At 37.1% G+C, this 22,350-nt stretch overlaps 11 protein-coding genes and 2 non-coding genes across 13 annotated transcripts; 7 read left to right on the plus strand and 6 right to left on the minus strand.

The window, feature by feature from the left end:
- Positions 1-149: 149 nt before the first annotated feature.
- Positions 150-797, plus strand: SEC4 (Rab family GTPase SEC4; the record flags this gene model as incomplete). Its single annotated transcript, XM_056227672.1, has 1 exon — positions 150-797. The coding sequence occupies one exon, from the start codon at positions 150-152 to the stop codon at positions 795-797; it is 648 nt and encodes a 215-aa protein (XP_056087470.1).
- An 845-nt stretch (positions 798-1,642) lies between these two features.
- Positions 1,643-4,117, plus strand: VTC2 (vacuolar transporter chaperone; the record flags this gene model as incomplete). Its single annotated transcript, XM_056227673.1, has 1 exon — positions 1,643-4,117. One exon carries the CDS (start codon positions 1,643-1,645, stop codon positions 4,115-4,117), a length of 2,475 nt encoding a protein of 824 aa, XP_056087471.1.
- A 234-nt stretch (positions 4,118-4,351) lies between these two features.
- MSH4 (MutS family protein MSH4) lies at positions 4,352-6,991 on the minus strand (the record flags this gene model as incomplete). Its single annotated transcript, XM_056227674.1, has 1 exon — positions 4,352-6,991. One exon carries the CDS (start codon positions 6,989-6,991, stop codon positions 4,352-4,354), a length of 2,640 nt encoding a protein of 879 aa, XP_056087472.1.
- A 287-nt stretch (positions 6,992-7,278) lies between these two features.
- Skdi_6.trna2N lies at positions 7,279-7,352 on the minus strand. The gene has a single exon. It is a non-coding gene; the product is annotated as a tRNA-Asn (tRNA).
- Positions 7,353-8,458: 1,106 nt separating this feature from the next.
- Positions 8,459-10,279, minus strand: SPB4 (ATP-dependent RNA helicase SPB4; the record flags this gene model as incomplete). Its single annotated transcript, XM_056227675.1, has 1 exon — positions 8,459-10,279. One exon carries the CDS (start codon positions 10,277-10,279, stop codon positions 8,459-8,461), a length of 1,821 nt encoding a protein of 606 aa, XP_056087473.1.
- A 219-nt stretch (positions 10,280-10,498) lies between these two features.
- DEG1 (pseudouridine synthase DEG1) lies at positions 10,499-11,824 on the plus strand (the record flags this gene model as incomplete). The annotated part of the gene is made up of 1 exon (XM_056227676.1): positions 10,499-11,824. The coding sequence occupies one exon, from the start codon at positions 10,499-10,501 to the stop codon at positions 11,822-11,824; it is 1,326 nt and encodes a 441-aa protein (XP_056087474.1).
- Positions 11,825-12,879: 1,055 nt separating this feature from the next.
- On the plus strand, positions 12,880-13,491 carry LOC1 (Loc1p; the record flags this gene model as incomplete). Its single annotated transcript, XM_056227677.1, has 1 exon — positions 12,880-13,491. One exon carries the CDS (start codon positions 12,880-12,882, stop codon positions 13,489-13,491), a length of 612 nt encoding a protein of 203 aa, XP_056087475.1.
- Positions 13,492-13,777: 286 nt separating this feature from the next.
- Positions 13,778-16,297, plus strand: NIC96 (linker nucleoporin NIC96; the record flags this gene model as incomplete). The annotated part of the gene is made up of 1 exon (XM_056227678.1): positions 13,778-16,297. One exon carries the CDS (start codon positions 13,778-13,780, stop codon positions 16,295-16,297), a length of 2,520 nt encoding a protein of 839 aa, XP_056087476.1.
- Positions 16,298-16,452: 155 nt separating this feature from the next.
- On the minus strand, positions 16,453-16,923 carry YPI1 (type 1 protein phosphatase-activating protein YPI1; the record flags this gene model as incomplete). The annotated part of the gene is made up of 1 exon (XM_056227679.1): positions 16,453-16,923. The coding sequence occupies one exon, from the start codon at positions 16,921-16,923 to the stop codon at positions 16,453-16,455; it is 471 nt and encodes a 156-aa protein (XP_056087477.1).
- A 285-nt stretch (positions 16,924-17,208) lies between these two features.
- RPN11 (proteasome regulatory particle lid subunit RPN11) lies at positions 17,209-18,129 on the plus strand (the record flags this gene model as incomplete). Its single annotated transcript, XM_056227680.1, has 1 exon — positions 17,209-18,129. The coding sequence occupies one exon, from the start codon at positions 17,209-17,211 to the stop codon at positions 18,127-18,129; it is 921 nt and encodes a 306-aa protein (XP_056087478.1).
- Positions 18,130-18,301: 172 nt separating this feature from the next.
- SAD1 (mRNA splicing protein SAD1) lies at positions 18,302-19,648 on the minus strand (the record flags this gene model as incomplete). Its single annotated transcript, XM_056227682.1, has 1 exon — positions 18,302-19,648. One exon carries the CDS (start codon positions 19,646-19,648, stop codon positions 18,302-18,304), a length of 1,347 nt encoding a protein of 448 aa, XP_056087479.1.
- Positions 19,649-19,909: 261 nt separating this feature from the next.
- SKDI06G0720 (putative Xaa-Pro dipeptidase) lies at positions 19,910-21,517 on the plus strand (the record flags this gene model as incomplete). The annotated part of the gene is made up of 1 exon (XM_056227683.1): positions 19,910-21,517. The coding sequence occupies one exon, from the start codon at positions 19,910-19,912 to the stop codon at positions 21,515-21,517; it is 1,608 nt and encodes a 535-aa protein (XP_056087480.1).
- A 146-nt stretch (positions 21,518-21,663) lies between these two features.
- Skdi_6.trna3F lies at positions 21,664-21,755 on the minus strand. Its single transcript is given in 2 exon segments — positions 21,664-21,699; positions 21,719-21,755. It is a non-coding gene; the product is annotated as a tRNA-Phe (tRNA).
- Positions 21,756-22,350: the final 595 nt, after the last annotated feature.

A 22,350-nucleotide genomic window follows, 5' to 3' on the forward strand; every position in this document is an offset into this window, starting at 1 on the left:
TTAGTTGTGTATTATTCAATCTGTTGTAGCTTCAAGAGCATATCCAAGGACTTTTTATAAAGAACAAGGAAAAGAGAAAAGTAGATATATTCTATACATATACAAGAGCATATCGTTTACCAGAAAGAATAGGAATATCGCAAGAAAAAATGTCAGGTTTAAGAACTGTTTCTGCTTCTTCCGGCAATGGAAAGAGTTACGACTCTATTATGAAAATTCTACTGATTGGTGATTCTGGTGTTGGGAAATCATGTTTATTGGTCCGTTTTGTTGAAGACAAATTCAACCCATCATTTATCACCACCATCGGTATCGACTTCAAGATAAAGACTGTTGATATCAACGGTAAAAAGGTAAAGCTACAACTTTGGGATACTGCAGGTCAAGAACGTTTCCGGACCATCACTACAGCATATTACCGTGGTGCCATGGGTATCATTCTTGTTTACGATGTAACAGACGAAAGAACGTTCACTAATATCAAACAGTGGTTTAAAACTGTTAATGAGCATGCGACCGATGAAGCACAACTATTATTGGTTGGTAACAAGAGCGATATGGACACTAGAGTGGTGACAGTTGACCAAGGTGAAGCATTGGCCAAGGAGCTGGGTATACCATTCATTGAGTCTAGTGCTAAGAACGATGACAACGTCAACGAGATTTTCTTTACTTTAGCCAAACTGATTCAAGAAAAAATCGATAGTAATAAACTTGTCGGTGTTGGTAACGGTAAAGAGGGCAATATTAGCATCAATAGTGGGAGTGGAAACAGTTCTAAATCAAACTGCTGTTGAGAAGGGGAAAAAATTGCTACTTCTAGAGTGAATTGGGATTCAAGGTTGGAGCCAAAGACCATTTAGCCCTTTTTTCCCTATTCTCAATATTTGCAGGTTCTTTTCTTCTTTAATACATTATGTGTATTTTTTCTTTGTATACCATATTTTTACTATTTTTATATTAGTCATATTAGATGTCACTTTTATATTTCCTAAACATTTTAAGCAAGCCAAAGCTACTCTTTTTTCAGCTCAGTTTTTTATGACGAGTCTCTTTTTTAGTGACGACTTCATTCAAGTAATCTTAGAGGCTCAAGGAATAACGAGTAAAGATGTTTGTGGGACAGAGAAGGAGCATTACTTCCCTCGAGGTTCCTCGTACTGAGTGTATAATCTAATAGTAAGATCAAGTGCGTCTACTAGTTCCACCATTTCCGCTGGTAGTAGTGTTTTACTTTTTGAACCTAGTATTCAATAGCTCGCGCTTATGTAAGGTTTCTGTATGGTTGCATAATCATGTAATTCAAAAATCCCCACGTGCTGCTTTGCAAATAAATATGCTGTTGCCATACAGCATATTGCATCCTCAGAAAGATGATGCGGAATCCGCTGTATGGTATGTACGAATAAACTAGTAAGTGTCTCAGTCATTGAGATTTAATCCTTCTCTTTTTCTTTTTATTAGCTTCTTTCTTTCTTTTCACAGCACCGAAAAAGCTGCCTTTCTTTGTCTTTTCATTTCTATCGGAAGCGAATTATATTTGGAAAGAGATATAAGCATAATCAAAAAAATATCGAAAGCGTTTGCAAAAAAAGGGGAAAGAAAGAAGCCCTTGAAGTCATCCTAACAATACTCTTTGAATATGCTGTTTGGTGTGAAGTTGGCCAATGAGGTTTATCCTCCTTGGAAGGCCTCTTATATCGATTATGAAGGCTTGAAGAAATTTTTGAAGGAAGATAGCGTAAAGGATAAGAAATCACACTGGAACGATTCAGATGAATCCAGATTTGTGGAAGAGTTGGACAAGGAACTTGAAAAAGTTTACGGTTTCCAACTGAAAAAGTACAATAACTTAATGGAGAGGTTGACTCATTTGGAAAAGCAAACAGACTCGGAAACTGCCATTAAGGCCTTAGATGCTGACGCATTCCAACGTGTTTTGGAAGAATTATTGAGCGAGTCTAGTGAATTAGACAATTTCAAAAGACTGAATTTTACGGGGTTTGTTAAGATTGTTAAGAAACACGATAAGTTATACCCAAAATATCCGTCCGTGAAATCTTTGCTGGAAGTTCGATTAAAGGAATTGCCCTCTCACTCGGAAGAATATTCTCCATTGTTGTACCGTATCTCCTTTTTGTACAACATTTTGAGAAGCAATTTTAATACCGTGTCTCAGCCCTTGGCCAGCGCTTCCAAGTTTTCGAGCATTGCCAGTAATGACATAGACATGAACTTTAAAAGCTTCAAATTTTGGGTTCATAATGACAATCTAATGGAAGTCAAGACAAGAATCTTGAGACATCTTCCTGTGCTAGTTTACGCTAATGTCCCCTCGGAGAATAATGATCTGGTTAATAGGTTCGAATCAGATATTCTAAATAATGACGAAATTGTGGCTAGTTCAAGTTCTAGTGGTAGTGCAGAGCATGGTCTGGGGACACGTTCTTATGATCCGCTAATCAACACTCTGTACTTTGACAATGAACACTTCGAATTGTATAATAACAAGTTATTGAAGTTAAATTCAGCACCTACTTTAAGATTGAGGTGGACTGGTCAATTATCCGACAAGCCAGATATTTTCTTGGAGAAGAAAACTCTTATTGAAGACGAAGCCACTGGGAAATCGGAATTTGATTTAACTAAATTACAATTGAAACAAAAGTTCATCAATGGGTTTATTTTCGACGGCGATAAGAAATTTAAAGACCAGACTTTAAAAAAACTGAAAGAAAGCGGTACATCAAACAGAGACTTGGAAAAATTGAAAGAGGATTTTGCTGACATTCAAGACTTCATCATCAAGGATGAATTGCAACCAGTTTTTAGAACCGTTTACACTAGGACTGCTTTCCAGATTCCTGGTGATGATAAGATTAGAGTAACCATTGACTCTAACATTGTTTTCATCAAGGAAGACTCTTTTGACAGAGAACGTCCAATTAGAGACCCTAATACCTGGCATAGAACTGATATTGACGCCAGCGTCCCAAGCCCTTTGAAATTCTTAAGGGAAGGCGAATACTCTAAGTTTCCTTATTCAGTCATGGAAATCAAAGTTAAAAGTTCGCTGGATTCCTCAGTATCAGCCAATTCTATGATTTCAAACGTAAAATTGCCCAAAAAACATGGCCAATGGTTGAACGATTTGACTAATTCTCATTTAGTGAAAGAAATTCCAAAATTTTCTATCTTTGTGCAAGGTGTGGCATCATTGTATGGGGATGATGAAAAATTAGATATTTTACCATTCTGGTTACCAGATCTGGAAACGGATATCAGACAAGATCCTAAGCAAGCTTATGAGGAGGAAAAGAAAAAATTGCAAAAACAAAAGGAGATACAGAAAAAAATCGATGGCATGAGAAGATTTTCCAACATCAATGAACCTCAACGTCAAGAACCAGCATTAGTACCTCGTGAGGAAACTGAACACGTTATTTCTCAGGGTGATTTGGAGGCTGACGGCTCATCTGATGAGGAAACTCAACAAGAATCTCACTCGAAAAGATTAAGAAAAGTTCGGAGAAGAAAACCAAAGGCTACTTTCTTAAGAATTCTAGCTGGAAGAGATCCAAAATTAATGGGAGTAGATTCTGAAGAAGAGGAAATTGAATTACCACCTGGTGTGAAGAAACCATCAAGTTTATTGAAAAACGCTGGCCCTGTAAACGTGGAAGCAAAGGTTTGGCTTGCCAATGAACGTACATTCAATAGATGGTTAAGCGTAACCACTTTATTGAGTGTTTTGACGTTTTCAATCTACAATTCTGTGAAAAAGGCGGAATATCCGACATTGGCTAATTTCATGGCGTATGTTTATTTTGCTTTAACCCTGTTTTGTGCTTTGTGGTCCTACTCAATCTACATGAAGAGGGTTGGCATCATTCAGCAAAGAAGTGGCCAACACTTAGATGCACCACTTGGCCCAATCTTGGTGGCCATCGTTTTATTTGTCACTTTAGTCGTTAACTTTGTTATGGCATTTAGAAATGCAGCAAAATCTCGTCAAGAGTTGCAAATACAAAATTTAGAGGCTCCTGAAAGAATACCAGAAGTATTAAAACCACTACAAAACTATTTATTCAAGCTAATGGGGCCAAGCAGCGATTAAGGTATGTATTCTTACTACTTGGACAATGAGTTCTTAACGTAACTAAAAAATCCTGTTATCTTTTATCAATAATTAACTTGGGAGAAATTGAAGTAAAATTTCATATTATTTAGGAATATAAAACGCATGTATAGAAACATAGCTTTTTTGCCTGTCTTCCATATTTTTGATAATGGTGCTTATTCATTACAAAGTAACAAACTCTGGTTTTAAGTTAAGCAATAGAGGCCAAATTTATCCCTCAAATTTTTCAATGAATTCGGAATTTATTTCTCTTAGCTTTTCTAAAGCCAATGGCTCTTTCTCGTTTTCCGCGCATTCTTTCAAAATTGCTACAAGATTGTGAATTCGCTTTATTTGATTTATTGCCTCTTCATCAACAACATCTCCGGAATCCTTGTTTTTTTCGGTTCTCGCTTTAGCGATCTGCAAACCTGAGTGGATATTGTATGCTTCTTCGATAATATTGGGGCTGAATATTTTATCTACAGCTTTGATTCCACTATTTTCTATCGTGACGGACTTCTGGGTTAAATGATATCTCATTTTAATTGAATTGTCATTGAGTACTACTGCATCCATATGAAGATGTGAGACTGCTGGCTTTTTAGACATAATTTCGGGAATATCTTGAAAGTGTGTAGAAAGAAATACCGTTGTTCCTGTTCTAAGCAAATGTTCAGTAACGGCTAAAGACACGCAAAATCCATCGGCAACGCTTGAACCTCGACCAAGTTCATCTAAAATTAAGAGTGTATCTGAATTTATGTCATCCAAAAAGTAAGCCATTTCCTTCATTTCAAAACCAAAATTCGATGACGTCAATTCCATAGTATCATTGCACACTCTCGCATGCAGACGCTTGAAAATAGGGAAAGATCCGTATCGTGCTGATATACCGGATCCCATTTGGGCCATTATGCAAATTAGGGCAACCTGTTTTAAATACACTGACTTCCCACTCATATTGCATCCCGTTATGATCTGCAAACTGGAACTGTTTTTCGTACTTGATATAGTGTTGGGAACAAAATTCTTTATGACCTTTTCAAGTAGTGGATGTCTTGAATCTTGGATTAGTAGATTTTTTCCAAAAGTCGGAATTATATAATTGTTCTCTTTCAAATTATGAGCGAATGAACAAACTAAATCCAGGATAGCAACTGCTTCTGCGATCATAAATAATTCAGAGATGTGAGCTGCAATTTTATCAAGTAGTTCATTAACTGTCTGTTCACTTAAAAGCAAAATTTCTTCCATAGCTCCCTTTAACCTCGAGTTTTTCTTAATTATGTTTAAGGTTGTGCATTCAATATAATTTTTTTTTATTGTTCTTGAAATAAATATTTCTGGAAGGCTAGTAATGTCCTCAGTAAAATCTTGTCTCTTTATTCTGAGATAAAAGCCTCGGGCTGAATCATAGTTGTGATCTAAATTTATTTTGTTTTTGGATCTAAGATCATCTACTTCACGGAAAAATTCCTCTTTAACTTCTTGGTAGATTTGTCTAGAAACATCCAAAAGCCCATTAGAATCACTTTTTACAGCATATGAGCGCTGATTAAGCAATTGTATAGCCGAAGATGCCCAAACACAGTCTTCATTTATAGAGCCATTGATTAGCCTCTCAATTTCCATATTTGCATCGTTGTTGAAGATTCGTTTGGTTTCGGTTATCAAACGACTTTTTGTTGGTTCATTGTTTAAAATGTTCTTTAGTGACTTTACACTTTGTAAAGTTTCTTTTAACAACAAAACATAGTTAATTCTTTGATCGGATTTTATTGCCGAATGATTTACGCATAGTAACCTCGAAAATAGTTTATCCAGGTCAGGTAGAGATTTCATTTCCAGTCGTAGATCTTGTAAGAGATCGTCCTTAGCCTCTAATTCTTCCAGAGCCTCTAATCTCATCTCAATGCTTTCCTTATCAGTTAATGGCTGAAGAATATTGTTCCGAAGTGATCTTTGTCCCATTCTAGTTGACGTCGAATCCAAAAATTTCCACAGCGATATACCGTTTTTATCCAACTTATTTTCTACAAGTTCTAGACCCCTCGCTGTTTTAGAATCAATCAGCATTGTGTTTTCTGTTCCCTCAAACTGAATACGTAATTTGCGAAACGCATTCAAATTCCGTGTGTTTTTAGATATGATCTCTTCCATGTAGCTTACAGCAGCGGATGCAGCACAAAGAGCAAAAGGTTTGTCTATCAATTCTTCAATCTTTAAGCACTTTTTTGTATCGTCTATTAAATACTTCGTGATTGCCGCCAATCCATCTTGACTGTTAAAGCACTTTCGTGAACCCTCCTCGATTTTAACAGTCTCATTTACGTTAAATTTTATCATTGTTGCCAATTTCGACACTGTTGGTGTTAAAGAATTACTTGGAATCAGTATATCTGTAGGTTGGTATATTTGGAGCTTGTGGACTACACGAATGTAAATCTGTGAATCCATGAAGTCGGAAAGGTACATCTGTCCCGTGTTACAGTTGATAATACATAGTCCAATTCGGGTACTGATGTCTCTTGGAACTTCGTATATGCAACAGAGAACACAATCAACACTGGGCCCGAGGAGCGAAGCATTGGTGCTGTATCGACTTAGGGAAGTTGTTGTTCTGGACGCCACTGAGCCGTTCATTAAATAACGACTATGCGATAAGCCTCTTTCGCCATCTTCCCATATCGTCTGTGCTGTTTGAAGCGTCTTTTTTTTGAAGGTGCAACTAGAACTATTAGTTGGCGATTTTCGATTCCTTTTATTCTTCTTCGTACCTTGCTTCGAAATAGGGTTTGAAGAATTAGCCGCCGACCTCAAATTAAAATATTTTGTGCTGATAAAACTAGATAGGTTAGATTCGCTCATTAGGAATTTTTTTATATAATATGCCTTAGTTTTTATCTTTTCTTTGGACTCATTACTTCAACTACGAAACTCAAATACTTCTCGTGTATTTTGCATATATGTCTATATTTATATCAAGATTATCTGCTCCGGGTTCAGTAAAAAGCGAAGCCGCGAATGTGGAATATTAGTAAAATAATCCACAATAGAAAAGGGCGTAACTTCTAAAACAAACGCCGTTCTCATTTAAACATTACATAGCCAAAATGTGTTTCAGTTTTTTAATTGAAGGACAAGGAAAAAATTAACGACCCCAGTGAGGGTTGAACTCACGATCTTGCGATTAACAGTCGCACGCCTTAACCAACTTGGCCATGGAGTCACTAAATTATAAAATGATTAACCTCCAAAGTTCAATTGATCATATGTTGAAACGGCTCAGTCGAAGCCAATTTATACCCATTTTGTTGGATTAAGCGACTACGTGTTAATAATTCGTAGTATTAATTAAGAATAAATAGCAGAACTCTTTCTTATACTATATAAGAGAGGTATATAAAACACACGTCGATTGGACATATTAAGTATGTTCAACATAATATTAAACTAGGGAATTTACTATAAGTTCAAGGTGGCGACTCCTATCATTTATATATATAATTCCAGGTTGATGTTGTTGGAACAATAATCAACTATCTATCAATTACTAGTACAGCTGATTAATACATTCAATCACGTAACTAGAAGATTATCATATACGGTGTTAAGAAGATGACGAAAATTATCAGACCAGTGAAATAAGACTCAGAACAGTCATCGAATTTAGTGGAAGCTAAAGCGCAAGGATTGATAATGCAATAGGATGAATGAATAACGACGTATAAAATGAAGAAAGAAATAAGAATAAGATTATGTAAAAGTGTAGATTCCCTTTCGTGGATTCCTAAATCCATGAGGAGAACTTCTAGTATATCCTATATACATAATATTATTAACCTTATCAAAAATGGAATCCCAACAAATGTCACAAGATTTTACTGGCCAATAGATCTTTTTAGGGATTTCTATAGCCTCGATGAGAGCTTCTAGAATGTTCGGTATACCTAACACCAAAAAAGTCGAATTCCATCGGTTCTTGCAAGGCTCAAAAATCTTTGAACTGTCGTTACATCATCCCGAACGTGCTTTGCTCTCACACTGCTCAAATATACCACTTGATTCATATTGAATCAATGTGCAGCTTTTACATACGGGTGCCCAAGTGCCAGCATGTCTTTGTTCGGGTTCTGTTGAGCGTAACAGTTACCTTTTGTAGTAGATACTACTTTATTTCACAAGAAGGGGTATAATAAAAGCCAATGGCGGCCTCAAAAAAATATTTCGAAATCAACTATGCACGCATAATCCTTCTGTTTTCTCACTATAATATTTAAGATCGTCGTATGAAAGGGTGTTAAATAATTCTACCAACAAAAAGGTTTTCCAGGATTACAGATCATCAAAACTTCCTTGAATGGCATTGTTGGAAGCTTTCCTCCGCTTACCTTGCAAAACAATTTCTTTCCAGTCCTCTTGAGTATGCTTCTCCTCATCATTTTTGATGAGTTCTTCTGCTTTTAATTCTTCCTCTATCGCCTTCCTTTTTAGACTCATTTTTTCCTTTCTTTTCAGTTTTTGCTCCTTCGTTGATGTTTTATCTGACCAAGCTAAGTTCTTCCTCTTTAATTCACTTTTCAGTTTCTTTTTATCGTTTATCAGATTTATGTTTTTCAGAGCTTCTTGCCTCTGCTTTTCACGTTTTTTGTCCTTGTATCTGTATTCATCCATGATTATTGGGGGATCTACTAACCAATTTCCTGGAAAAATCTCTTCTTGCTTTTCAGTGATTAAGTACTTTGTTATCTCAGGCATTAAAGGTAAACGGAAAAGACCATACATTTTTGCAATACCAACATAATCTAAGGACTGAAGTCTAAAAATCGAATTTGCGGAATGATTTGAATAATACTTGATAAAAGCAACATATGCTCTGACACCTTTGTCATATCTGTCGCGATCCTCAAGAACCCATTCTTTGAAGATGTCATAGAAATTCTTTACCATACCCTTTACTTTTAAATCAGCCTCTTCAAGTTCTACATTTTTGACTTGCATGAAAGGAACAAAATCCTCTTCCCTTCCTCTATTCAGAAATGTGATAGCTTTACCAATCCTATTTGCTCTACCAGTCCTACCACATCTATGCATGAACATATCCGAATTGGTCGGAGGATCAAGCTGGATAACCAAATCCACCTCGGGTATATCAATACCTCTAGCTGCTACATCCGTAGTGAACAAAACGGAATTGTTTAGCGATTCAGTAAAAGATGCCAAAGTCTTCGTTCTTGCCGAAGTTTGAAGTTTTCCGTGCAAGGAAAACACTTCTAGTTCACTAATTAGAATGTTCTTCTTTGATAAACGCTGGATAAATGAGTAGAAATAAGAGACTGATACACATGTGGGAAAGTATACAATACACTTCTTGAATTTATAGTTATTCAAAATGCTGACTAAGAGTTGTAGTTTTTCCAGAGGATTTACGACACAATAATCTAATTTCAAAGAAGAAGGAGCTTGGTGCTTAGAGTTCACTGTAATCCTGACAGGATTTCTAAGCCCTGTCTTGAAGATATCCGATCCTGCACTACGCATAGTTGCGGAAAATAGGCCTGTTCTCCTTTGCTTAGGCAATAGCCTCAGTATTCTCTCGATATCCTTGATAAAACTCATATCCAATAATCTATCTGCTTCATCCAAAATCACCATACTGCATGCTGACGTCTTCACTGCTGGCATTTGCAGAAAGTCCAAAACCCTACCAGGTGTCCCAACCAAAATTTGAGGTCGATTCTCCAAAAAGATGCTCACATCATCTCTGACTGAACCTTCATTGGTACCAACCAGAAGTTGACATTTAACAGGGAACAAGTCAGAAGGGTAATGCTCCAAGAATGATAAAACAACTGTCTCAATTTGGCGTGATAGTTCTCTCGTTGGAGCAATAATCAATGAATGGAAATGCGCCTTTTTGAATTTAAATGTGTTTGCTTCTTCCTTAACGATTTTTTCTAGTATAGGTATAACAAAGGCTGCGGTCTTACCGGAGCCTGTCACAGAATCCACTACCACATCCTTATTGCCAGCAAGCATGGGAATTGTAGATGCCTGGACTGGGGTCATGGTCTCAAAACCCATGACATCTAGTCCGGTCCTTATCCAAGGAAGTAAGGAAAAATCGAGATTATCCCACTGTAGTGATTTCGACATTGTTTTTGATGCCACTTTGTCCTTTACTTCTGTCTGGTTTTGCTATATCCATGTATTAAGCTCATCCTGAAAAGTTTACTCTTTTTCTCAGTGAAAAATTTTTGAAGGCGAAAGCCACACGAGGAAGAGTCGGTCCAAATAAAAAAATAATCTCAATATTCTCTCGAGTTGCCACACATACAATTTCCACTGCTCTACGGTAATCATCAGAATCCTTGAATGAGTGGTTTCATTAAAAGGCTAGTAGGAAAAATGAAAACCGTTTCAGCAGGTAATTCAATCGGCAACAAGATGGACTCAGTTTACGTAAACTGGACCAAGGAACAACTAATACGGAGGATAGCTGAGTTAGAAAATGCAAACAAGCAGCATCCTGATGAGCCACAGCACACTGAAGAAAATAAGAAGCGCAAACTTCCACGGAAAGAGGTCATCAAAACCAAGACCAAAATAGCCCAGAAGAAGTTTGACTTTTCTAGACATAATACCAGACTCATCGCGCTAAGATTTGCCTATTTAGGCTGGAATTACAATGGGTTAGCTATTCAAAAAGAATACACACCTTTACCCACAGTGGAGGGTATCATTTTGGAGGCCATGAATAAATGTAAACTTGTTCCATCACTGGTTTTACAAGAGTATAAATTCAGTAGATGTGGTAGAACAGATAAAGGCGTGAGCGCAATGAACCAAGTCATATCTTTGAAAGTTCGTTCCAATTTGACAAATGAGGAACAACTTGATTCGGCCAACGATTGCAGGGAAATATCGTATGTTCGTGTTTTAAATCAATTATTGCCTGACGACATCCGTATATCAGCTGTCTGCCTGAGACCTCCACCTGATTTCGATGCAAGATTCAGCTGCGTTCATCGACACTATAAGTATGTTTTTAATGGGAAGAACCTTAATATTGATAAAATGTCTAAAGCGGCATCATATTTTCTTGGAGAGAATGACTTTAGAAACTTTTGTAAACTTGATGGCTCAAAACAAATCACCAACTTTAAGCGGACAATGCTAAGCTCAAAAATTCTTCCTCTTTCTGACACTTTCTACTGTTTTGATTTGATTGGCTCGGCATTCTTATGGCACCAAGTTCGTTGCATGATGGCCATTCTTTTCTTAGCTGGTCAAGAACTTGAGGAGCCAGAAATGGTCTTGCGCCTGCTTGATATTGAAAAAACACCTCAAAGGCCAATTTATGATATGGCAGATGATATCCCACTATTGTTATATGACTGTGAGTTTCCCCAACTAGAATGGCAAGAAACTGCTGTAGATGACTGTAAATCAATTAGGGTCACAACAGCGACTGAGGCGTTGACATTACACTACGGGCTAAAAGCCATGGTTAGCAACATTTTTAAAGATGTCCTGCCCACAGCAGATACTAACAATTTCACAAAGACAATTATCAACTTGGGTGATGGAAAGGGAAAGATAGTTGGAAATTATGTAAAATTGAAGGATAGAAGCGTGATGGAATCTGTCGAAGCTGTTAATGACAAATATTCTAAAAGAAGAAGTAAAAAAACTAAATAGGATATAAGTAAAAGCACTTTAAAAAAAAACTATTGGTGAATTTATATATGTCACGTGGCTGCTTTTTAGTTTTTAATATATTTTTTTATTTATTTTATAAATTTGAAAAACAAAAACTATCTTAAAATTAATATAATTCAGTGGGTTTTATTTCCGAAGCAAAATATAAGGTTATAGTAGAAGAGAAAAGGAAAATGCAACCTCATCTCAGAATCACATATATCGTGAACTCTTCAAACTCATAAAGCGAATTCAGTGATATGCTGACATAATGATCCTATATGCCCATTTTTAATTGTCGTTGGCGCGAGAACTTTTTTTTTATATCATCTTATTCAATCCATTATAAATCAAATGGTGTTGGAACAAGTAGGTTCATCACTATTCACATAATCAATGACTAGTCATCGTTACTATCTGAGATATTCAGATTGTACTCTAAAGTGTACATCGTATATGTCACACAGATGTTGTATCTTTAGTAGGATGAAGGAATACTAAGCGAGCTGTTCGGAGAGTTGGCTTAACTGAAATCAAAGATCCATTAATTGAACATCAACTTGGAATTTATAGTTAAGTGATATGAGCCGTTACATTGAACTTATAGTAAACTCCCTAGTTTATTATTATGTTGAACATACTTAACATGTCCAATCGGCGTGTGTTTTATATACCCCTGTTATGTAGTATGAGAAAGAGTTCTGCTTTTATTCTTAATTAATACTACTAATTATCAAGAAATGGGTATGATGAACACTGAAGCCATGCAAGCAGACTTCCAAGTCTCAATCTTGAGAACATCACCTTCTATTCGAAGAAGTCGGGGAAAGGAGTCCATCTTGTTCTTGTAAGTATATTGCCCTTTCTTTTCTTTTACTTAAGTCAGTCTTTTTTTCTTTTTTTTCTTGCATTTTTTTTTAGTCCGCAAGAGGCGCGATGAGGTGAAGTTTTTTCTAAAAGAAAGAGAAGGTCTATTCTTTAATATACGTACAAGAATATGATTCTGAAGAGCGAAAAGAAGTTTGAAGCTCCATAACTCATACAATTAAGCAGTAATGGCACCAAAAAAACCTTCCAAAAGGCAAACTTTGAGAAGAGAAATTGCACCTGAGGTGTTTCAAGATTCTCAAGCCAGGAATCAGCTGGCCAATGTTCCTCATCTTACTGAAAAGTCAGTCCACCGCAAGCCTTCAAAAACAAAAGTTAGGAAAGAACAATCTTTGGCTAGACTTTACGGTCCTAAGAAGGATAAAAAGGATAAATTTTCTGAGAAAGATTTAGATATCCCAACACTTAATAGGGCCATTGTTCCAGGTGTTAAGATAAGGAGAGGAAAGAAAGGTAAAAAGTTTATTGCCGACGACGATAGTTTGGCTTTAAACCGTTTAATAAAAACCATTGGTGACAAGTATGATGATATAGCTGAAAGCAAGCTTGAAAAGGCTAGGAGATTGGAAGAGATACGAGAATTGAAGAGAAAAGAAATTGAAAGGAAGGAAGCCCTTAAACAAGATAAGCTAGAAGGAAAAAAAGACGAGATCAAAAAGAGTGCTTCTGTTGCAAGGACTATACGTAGAAAGAACAAGCGTAATATATTGAAAAGTGAAGCAACAGCTAGCGAAAATATACCTAAAGAAAAGAGGTTAAAAAAAGTTTCATTCGCCTAATATTTAGCTTGACTATGAATAGCATATATATGCCTGCTGTACAATACCTAATATATCAATGCCAGACTGCTGAGGTTGTCCTTTATACAAACCGTCAGTACCATATAAAAGCTAATATCAACTTTGTCACTGCTCTAACAAAATGTACCGGGTAACCATTAATAACCCAAAATTTTTCAACTTTTTGGAATTCATTCTGAACAATTCAAATGCATTGATTGATTCACTAAAATGGAGTACCCAAGAAACACTTGTGAAGAAAACGCCACTAAAGAAGCAAGTGAACATGTTGGAAATGCTACGCGGGAACCAGGTACATTCTGCTACCCAAAAAGGCGCCAATAAAAAGTTGAACGAACTTTTAGAATCATGTGATAATTTACCATCTGCATCCTCTGAATTGGGTTCCATTCAAGTTAGTATTAGTGAATTGAGAAGACGTGTCTATCAATTGAGAAGTAAGAATAAAGTCAGCAATGACTATACCAAAGCCCACTATCTGTTGGCTAACAGCGGCTTAACTTTCGAGGATGTTGACTCTTTTATCAAAGACTTACAAACGAACCAATTTTTGGAGCAAAATACCCCCAAAATAACTGAAGGCGAGGAATTGGAATTCTACCTAAAAACAAAAAAGGAGGAAAACATCTTAATGTCTATTGAACAACTGTTAACTGGTGCTACAAAAGATTTTGATAATTTTATCAATCAGAATTTAAACCTTGATTGGTCTCAGCATAAGGATGAAGTCATGAAAAATTTTGGTATTCTTATACAAGATAAGAAGACCCTTGACCATAGACAATCTATCAGCACTTTAGATCCGAAGCTTCCTAGTTGGGGCAATAAAGGCAACAACATTCTCAACAGCAACGAATCGAGACTAAATGTTAATGAAAATAACATTCTTAGAGAAAAATTTGAAAATTACGCAAGAGTTGTGTTTCAACTTAACAATAGCAGACAAGCAAATGGAATCTTTGATATAGCAAATGAATTCATCTCGATATTGTCTTCTGCGAATGGTTCAAGAAACGTTCAACTGTTAGAAGGCTGGAGGATTATAGAATCGATGAAGAACAAGGATATCGATATCGTTGAGGTTGGCAAACAGTACCTTGAGCAACAATTTTTACAGTATGCTGATAATCTATATAAAAAGAACATGAACGAAGGATTGGCTACCAATATCAATAAAATTAAATCTTTCATCGATACAAAGCTGAAGAAAGCAGACAAGTCATGGAAAATCTCCAATTTAACAATTATAAATGGTGTTCCAATATGGGCCTTGATATTTTATTTATTAAGGGCCGGCCTGATTAAAGAAGCATTAGAGGTTTTAGTAGATAACAAGGCTAATATTAAAAAGGTGGAACAGTCGTTTTTGACTTATTTTAAAGCATATGCATCCTCAAAAGACCATGGCTTACCAGTAGAATATTCTACTAAACTTCACACCGAATACAATCAGCACATCAAAAGTTCTCTAGATGGTGATCCTTATCGCCTGGCTGTTTATAAATTGATCGGAAGATGTGACTTAAGTAGAAAAAACATTCCTGCAGTTACCTTAAGCGTCGAAGATTGGTTATGGATGCATCTCATGTTAATTAAAGAAAATGATACAGATAACGACCCTGTTTATGAAAGATATTGTTTGGAAGATTTCCAAAACATAGTAATATCCTACGGGCCATCTCGATTCTCAAACTATTATTTACAAACACTTCTGTTAAGTGGGCTCTATGGATTAGCAATTGATTATACATATACGTTCAGTGAAATGGATGCGGTACATTTGGCAATAGGTTTAGCGAGCTTAAAACTGTTTAATATTGATAGTTCGACACGTTTAGCAAAAAAAACTAAAAGAGATATCAGGTTCGCAAATATACTAGCCAATTATACCAAATCTTTCAGATATTCTGACCCTAGGGTTGCTGTTGAGTATTTGGTTTTGATCACACTGAACGAGGGACCCTCTGATATTGAATTATGCCATGAGGCCCTCAGAGAGCTGGTGTTGGAAACCAAAGAATTTACTGTCCTCCTGGGTAAAATTGGACGTGATGGGGCTAGAATTCCAGGCGTGATTGAAGAAAGACAACCTTTATTATACGTTCGCGATGAAAAGGAATTCCTGCATACAATTACTGAACAAGCGGCAAGAAGAGCGGATGAGGATAGTAGAATTTATGACAGTATCCTGCTATACCAACTTGCTGAAGAATACGATATTGTTATTACCCTCGTCAACGGTCTATTAAGTGATACACTTAGTGCGTCAGATCTAGACCAACCATTGATTGGACCTGATGATAATAGTGAAACCAACCCTGTTTTGTTAGCAAGAAGGATGGCCTCTATATATTTTGACAACGTTGGAATATCGAAGCAAATCCATGTCAAAAACAAACAGATTTGCATGTTACTTTTAAACACTTCTAGGATTAGGGAACTATACTTCAATAAGCAATGGCAAGAAACATTATCCCAAATGGACTTATTGGACTTGCTTCCCTTTACAGACGAGCTATCTGCTAGAAAGAAAGCACAGGACTTTTCCAGCCTGGATGATAACATTGTGAAGAACGTTCCAAACTTGTTGATTATCACCCTTAACTGTATATCGAACATGGTTCGAATTTTAAACGACAGTAAGTATCAGACGTCCACAAAGGGTCAACAAATCGATTCTCTGAAAAATATCGCGAGACAATGTATGATTTATGCTGGTATGATTCAATACAGAATGCCAAGGGAAACATACAGTACTTTGATCAATATAGATGTCTCCCTGTGATCTTTTTTTTAGATAAATATTGTATATTTTTTGTTTATATCTATGTCAGTGTGCGCGCATACATAGTAAAAGTGCTAACGTGAATAATACGAAAAAAACTATTCCCTGATCCGCTCAATGCATCCTGCCTTTCATCGTGTGCATATGACAGGATTTTAGTCTTTTTTTTCTAGCTGCTTTCGCCTATGCTCAGAATAATCTGGTTGGAACTCATAGGCATTGGGGCTGTACGACCTTTTTGTCTCGAGGTTACGATGACGTCTTTCCAGTCTTCTCTTTCTGCGTTCGTTGAAGTCAAGATCCTTTTCGTCCTCAGACCCAGAAGACGACGATGACGACGATGACGAAGATTCATCATGATCTGGCGGATGGTGGCACTCCTCGTCAGGTTCGTCTTGAGGATGGAAAATACAACAAATTTTGGTTTTTTTTTTATTCATGTTTTCATTATCAATCACACTTTCCTCCCATCTCACATTGTGCCTCGTTGATCTTGCTCCTTCAGTCCTTGAAGGTTCTTGTGTAGCTCGAAGCTGCAAAACTGCCGGTACCTCTTCCACGCTTACCGTTCGAGACCCGACTATTTGCTGTTGTTCCGACCCGATATTCACTTGGTTTCCACTCATTATCGTGTGTGACTAATTGGCGACTACACTCCCAGCTACTGTCTCTCTTGATCTCTGGAGTATCGATTGAGTGAGCCCTTGGTTTCGATCGCCTTTAAATGGTTAGTATGGCCCCCCTGTTTAGACTGAAGCGCACGTCGTTGGTGATTTCGGGCCTCTAAGGTGGCAAATTCATAAGGAAAAGCCTTTAATTAAGAGTGAATCAATAGTTAGTGATCATACATAGAGGACAAAACGCAGGAGATAGTGTGGTTGAAAAGACTAGACAGAAGATATAGAAGCATAATGGAACGACTACAGAGATTAATGATGAATAGCAAGGTGGGGTCTGCGGACACTGGCCGTGATGACACGAAGGAGACTGTTTATATCTCTTCCATTGCTCTTTTAAAGATGCTGAAGCATGGTAGAGCCGGTGTTCCAATGGAAGTGATGGGACTGATGTTAGGCGAGTTCGTTGATGATTATACGGTTAACGTTGTAGATGTGTTTGCCATGCCTCAATCGGGTACCGGTGTTTCCGTTGAAGCTGTGGATGATGTTTTCCAGGCTAAGATGATGGATATGTTAAAGCAAACGGGAAGAGACCAGATGGTTGTTGGCTGGTATCATTCTCATCCTGGGTTTGGTTGTTGGCTATCTTCCGTGGATGTTAACACTCAAAAATCCTTCGAGCAATTGAACAGCAGAGCTGTGGCTGTTGTTGTTGACCCCATTCAATCGGTTAAGGGGAAAGTTGTCATTGATGCCTTCAGGTTGATTGACACGGGCGCATTGATTAATAATCTAGAACCTAGACAGACAACGTCCAACACAGGTTTGCTGAACAAGGCCAATATTCAAGCCTTGATTCACGGTTTGAATAGACATTATTATTCCCTAAATATTGATTACCACAAGACCGCGCAAGAGACCAAGATGTTGATGAACTTGCATAAGGAACAGTGGCAATCTGGTCTAAAAATGTACGATTATGAAGAAAAGGAAGAATCAAATCTGACTGCTACAAAGAGTATGGTTAAGATAGCCGAACAATATTCGAAGAGAATAGAAGAGGAAAAGGAACTGAGTGAGGAGGAACTCAAGACAAGATACGTCGGTAGACAGGATCCAAAGAAACATATTTTCGAAACAGCAGATGAAACTCTGGAAAACAATATTGTTTCTGTGCTGACGGCGGGTGTGAATTCAGTGGCTATTAGATAAAAAAATTTTATAAAAAGTCATTATGCATTAAGTAACTAGAAGCCCTCCTATATATTATAGTATTTTTTTGAGAAAAATCGAATGGGAAAATTCCATTGGAAATGAGAGTGTTTCTAGATGAGTAAAATCGCGGACTCGAGAGTTTCAACATCCATTTTCATTTTTGCCTTTTTTACTCTTGCTTTTCCCATACCTGTATAAACGTTTCGTTTAGAAACAGGAGTTCAGCTTCTCTTTCTGTTGTATTCAGACCATCTACTTCAATCCATTTTTCATTTTTGTCATCATAAAGCTGAGTAATCCAGTGACTCCTTTCATCACCATTAAAGGCGTTCCCATCTGTAGATGATGCTTTGATGACCACATGGACTACGTTTGTCTTTAAACGGTACTTGGCATGCAAAAGCTCAAGTTCACTGGAAAATTCCACTATTGTTTGGTTCCTATTTTTGACAGGATGTTCACTACTACGGTCAAATCTATTAAAGTGGAATATTAAAAATTGGGGTAGGCGTGTTAGTTCAAAAAGAGTGTCGGCGTAATATGTTTGTCTATTAGAGAATTTAGTTAATAGTTGGATAATATTTACTTGTGGGAGATTTTCAACTGTATTACCATCCTTGAACGGCGAAAACTCTGGCAAATCTAAAGTCAAAACCCAAAAGGGTTTGACATTGACTTTGCTTATAATAGGTCCATTTTCCTCAGTTTCATTTTCAATTTTCGTGATTTTCACTTTACCTTTACAAGATTGGTTTAAAATAGATTTTAATTGCTTCGAGGACGAGCATATTTTATTTAATAACCATAAAAGGAAAAATCGCGGATCTATGAACCTCAAATCCAGCCCTTCCTTGACTTTCAGATAGGTTACGAAATCATTAACGGAGAGATGGTGTTTAAAAAGTTTAGGTGACCAAATTTTCTTGATACATATGGATAACCTTTTGATAAATTCACCTTCATTATCAAAATGATTCAATAGGAAACAATCACGTAATGGAGCTATGTGTGATATTAAAAGCAAAACAGTGTGTGCATAATCATATGCCGCCGAATTGGTAAATCCTATAAACCCGTTCAAATATGCGCGATTGCTCAAATCGAAGCATTGCTTGGGAAAACTTTGTAAGTCCTTGGTACAATAGGTTGGATAAAGTGCGTACTTGATACCATTCAATAATTGGATCTTATTATCGTTTAAAATTTGGATATTCTGTGGTAAAATGTAAAACTTCAAATTCGTCAAATTCAAGAAGACATGATGGTTTTCGTTGATGGAGTGAATGAAAGCGGGGCTCTTTTCGTGCCTTCCCTGATAGTAGTGCCCACATACGAGACAGCAGTATACGTTCAATGGGGATAGCGTAATACAACAAATTTTCTCAGAATCGAAATCTATCTTTTCTCTTACCACTGTCTCAAGGTAGGCATAGTCTGGTTCCTGAGACTTTACCTTTTTTACTGCCTCTTGCTTCGGCTCATTCACAGAGAATCTCCTCTTATGATCGATCTTCATAACAAACAGTAATCTGGTTTAACGCCCCTCCTGACAGCGAAGCATTAACGGGAAGGTTTAAATAATGCCATTTTTTCCTAATTCGTCATTTTTTATAAAGATTTTTCAGTTTCTTTGGTCTTGCTTACTATGCCCGAGGTAGGCCCAATTGACACTTTCCGCTGCGGCGATTCTTTTGAAACTGTGTCGTCTTTTTTCCTAGTCGAGATGTAGGAGAAGCTTGGATAATATCTGGTCTAGACCCCATCTGTCGTTGAAGTAATGTGTCTTGAACCAATCTCTCTCGTGGTTTTGGGATCACTGGTATTTTACTTTGGCCTCGTGAAGTATTTTAGACGTATAGAAGGGCTAAGAACTACTGCCGTTTTGCAAACAGAGTGCAAGGGGAAGAAGTGTTGTTGCAGTGAACAAGAGGAAAAAATGAGTGAACTAGCTAACGTAAATGATGTCCCAACGAAGATAAGAAACCACAGGTACCCCGCGAAAGAGCATAACCTGAGAGTTAAGGACTTGTTGCTTACTCGTAATTCAAGGCTATCTGAGGGGTCTACAGCATTTTTTATTGCCGGGGAGGAATTGGAAGGAAACAAGTATTGTGACACCACCAGAGAATTCAGACAAAATAGATACTTCTATCATTTGTCAGGTGTTGATATTCCTGCATCGGCGTTATTATTCAATTGTAACACTGACAAATTGACGTTGTTCCTACCTGACATTGATGAGGAAGACGTTATGTGGAGCGGTATGCCTTTAAGTCTGGACGAAGCAGTGAGAACGTTTGATGTTGACGAAGCACTGTACATATCAGATTTGGAGTCAAAGTTCAAAGGGCTGCAAAATTTTACCATCTTTACAACCGATCTAGACAATGTTCGTAATAAGGACATTGAGAAATTGCTAACTCCTTCGGACCCTGATTTTTTTTATGCCATGGACGAAACCAGGGTCATTAAGGATTGGTACGAAATTGAAACCATAAGAAAAGCTTGCCAGATTTCAGATAAGAGTCATTTGGCCGTGATGTCTGCCTTGCCTATCGAATTGAACGAATTGCAACTGCAGGCTGAGTTCGAATATCATGCTACTCGGCAAGGTGGTCGCTCATTGGGTTACGATCCTATTTGCTGTTCTGGACCGGCTTGTGGTACGTTACACTACGTCAAGAATTCCGAAGATATCAAAGGGAAACATTCGATCTTAATTGATGCTGGTGCAGAGTGGAAACAATATACGAGTGATATCACCAGATGTTTCCCGACTTCAGGCAAGTTTACTAAGGAACATCGCGAAGTTTATGAAACTGTCCTTGACATGCAGGACCAAGCAATGAGACAGATCAAGCCGCGTGCTAATTGGGACGATTTACATGCATTAACCCACAAGGTCCTTATCAAGCATTTCTTAAGAATGGGCATCTTCAAAAAAGAGTTCTCTGAAGATGAAATCTTCAAAAGAAGGGCATCTTGCGCTTTTTATCCTCATGGGTTAGGTCATATGTTGGGCCTTGATGTACACGACGTTGGTGGTAATCCAAATTACGATGATCCAGATCCAATGTTTAGATATTTGAGAATCCGCCGTACTTTGAAAGAAAATATGGTTGTTACCAACGAACCAGGTTGCTATTTCAATCAGTTTTTGATAAGGGAATTTTTAGGGAAGTACCCGGAAAGATTGGAACTTGTCGATATGGATGTATTGAAAAAATACATGTATATTGGTGGTGTTAGAATCGAAGATGACATTCTTGTCACCAGAGATGGCTACGAGAATTTAACCGGTATAACTTCAGATCCTGTTGAAATTGAAAGAATTGTCCAAAAAGGTTTGAAGAAGACTCGTTCTGGTTTCCACGTTATAGTCTGACTATTTTTTGGTGGTTACTTTATGCTTCGGCGCATGTATACGGGTATAATCTCTTTCGCAAAGATTCTTGTAACTAGTATAGTTATTATAAAGGTTGACTGAAAAAGTAAGCTGCGTATGCTAAAAGCTAAATAAGAAAAATTTAATGCGAATTCTGTGGATCGAACACAGGACCTCCAGATTACTTGACCGAAGTTTATTCTTCAGTCTGGCGCTCTCCCAACTGAGCTAAATCCGCTTATATTTGACGAAAATAAGTTCGTCAGATTCTTTCCTTAGCCTTTATTTTCTCAATATTCCATGTCATTGAAACCGTATTCCTCACTTCTGTAGTACTTCTGCAGGAACAAGTGTCTGATTGTTAAAACAATGATCAATTATACATCAAAGTACTAGTACATCTGATTAATATATTTGTTGGAACAATAATTGTTGAACAAGTAGGTTCATCATTATTCACCTAACTAGTCATCATTACTATCTGAAGTATTCAGATTGTATTCTAAAATGTACTTTGTTGGAACAATAATCAACTATCCATCAATTACTAGTACAGCTGATTAATACATTCAATCACGTAGCTAGAAGACTATCATATACGGTGTTAAGAAGATGACAAAAATTATTAGACCAGTGAAATAAGATTCAGAACAGTCATCAAATTTAGTGGAAGCTGAAGTGCAAGGATTGATAATGCAATAGGATCAATGAATGACGACGTATAAAATGAAGGAAGAAATAAGAATAAGATTATGTAAAAGTGTCGATTCCCTTTCGTGGATTCCTAAATCCATGAGGAGAACTTCTGGTATTTTATATATACATAATATTAT

This window comes from Saccharomyces kudriavzevii (assembly GCF_947243775.1).
Source record: "Saccharomyces kudriavzevii IFO 1802 strain IFO1802 genome assembly, chromosome: 6".
NCBI lineage: Eukaryota > Fungi > Ascomycota > Saccharomycetes > Saccharomycetales > Saccharomycetaceae > Saccharomyces > Saccharomyces kudriavzevii.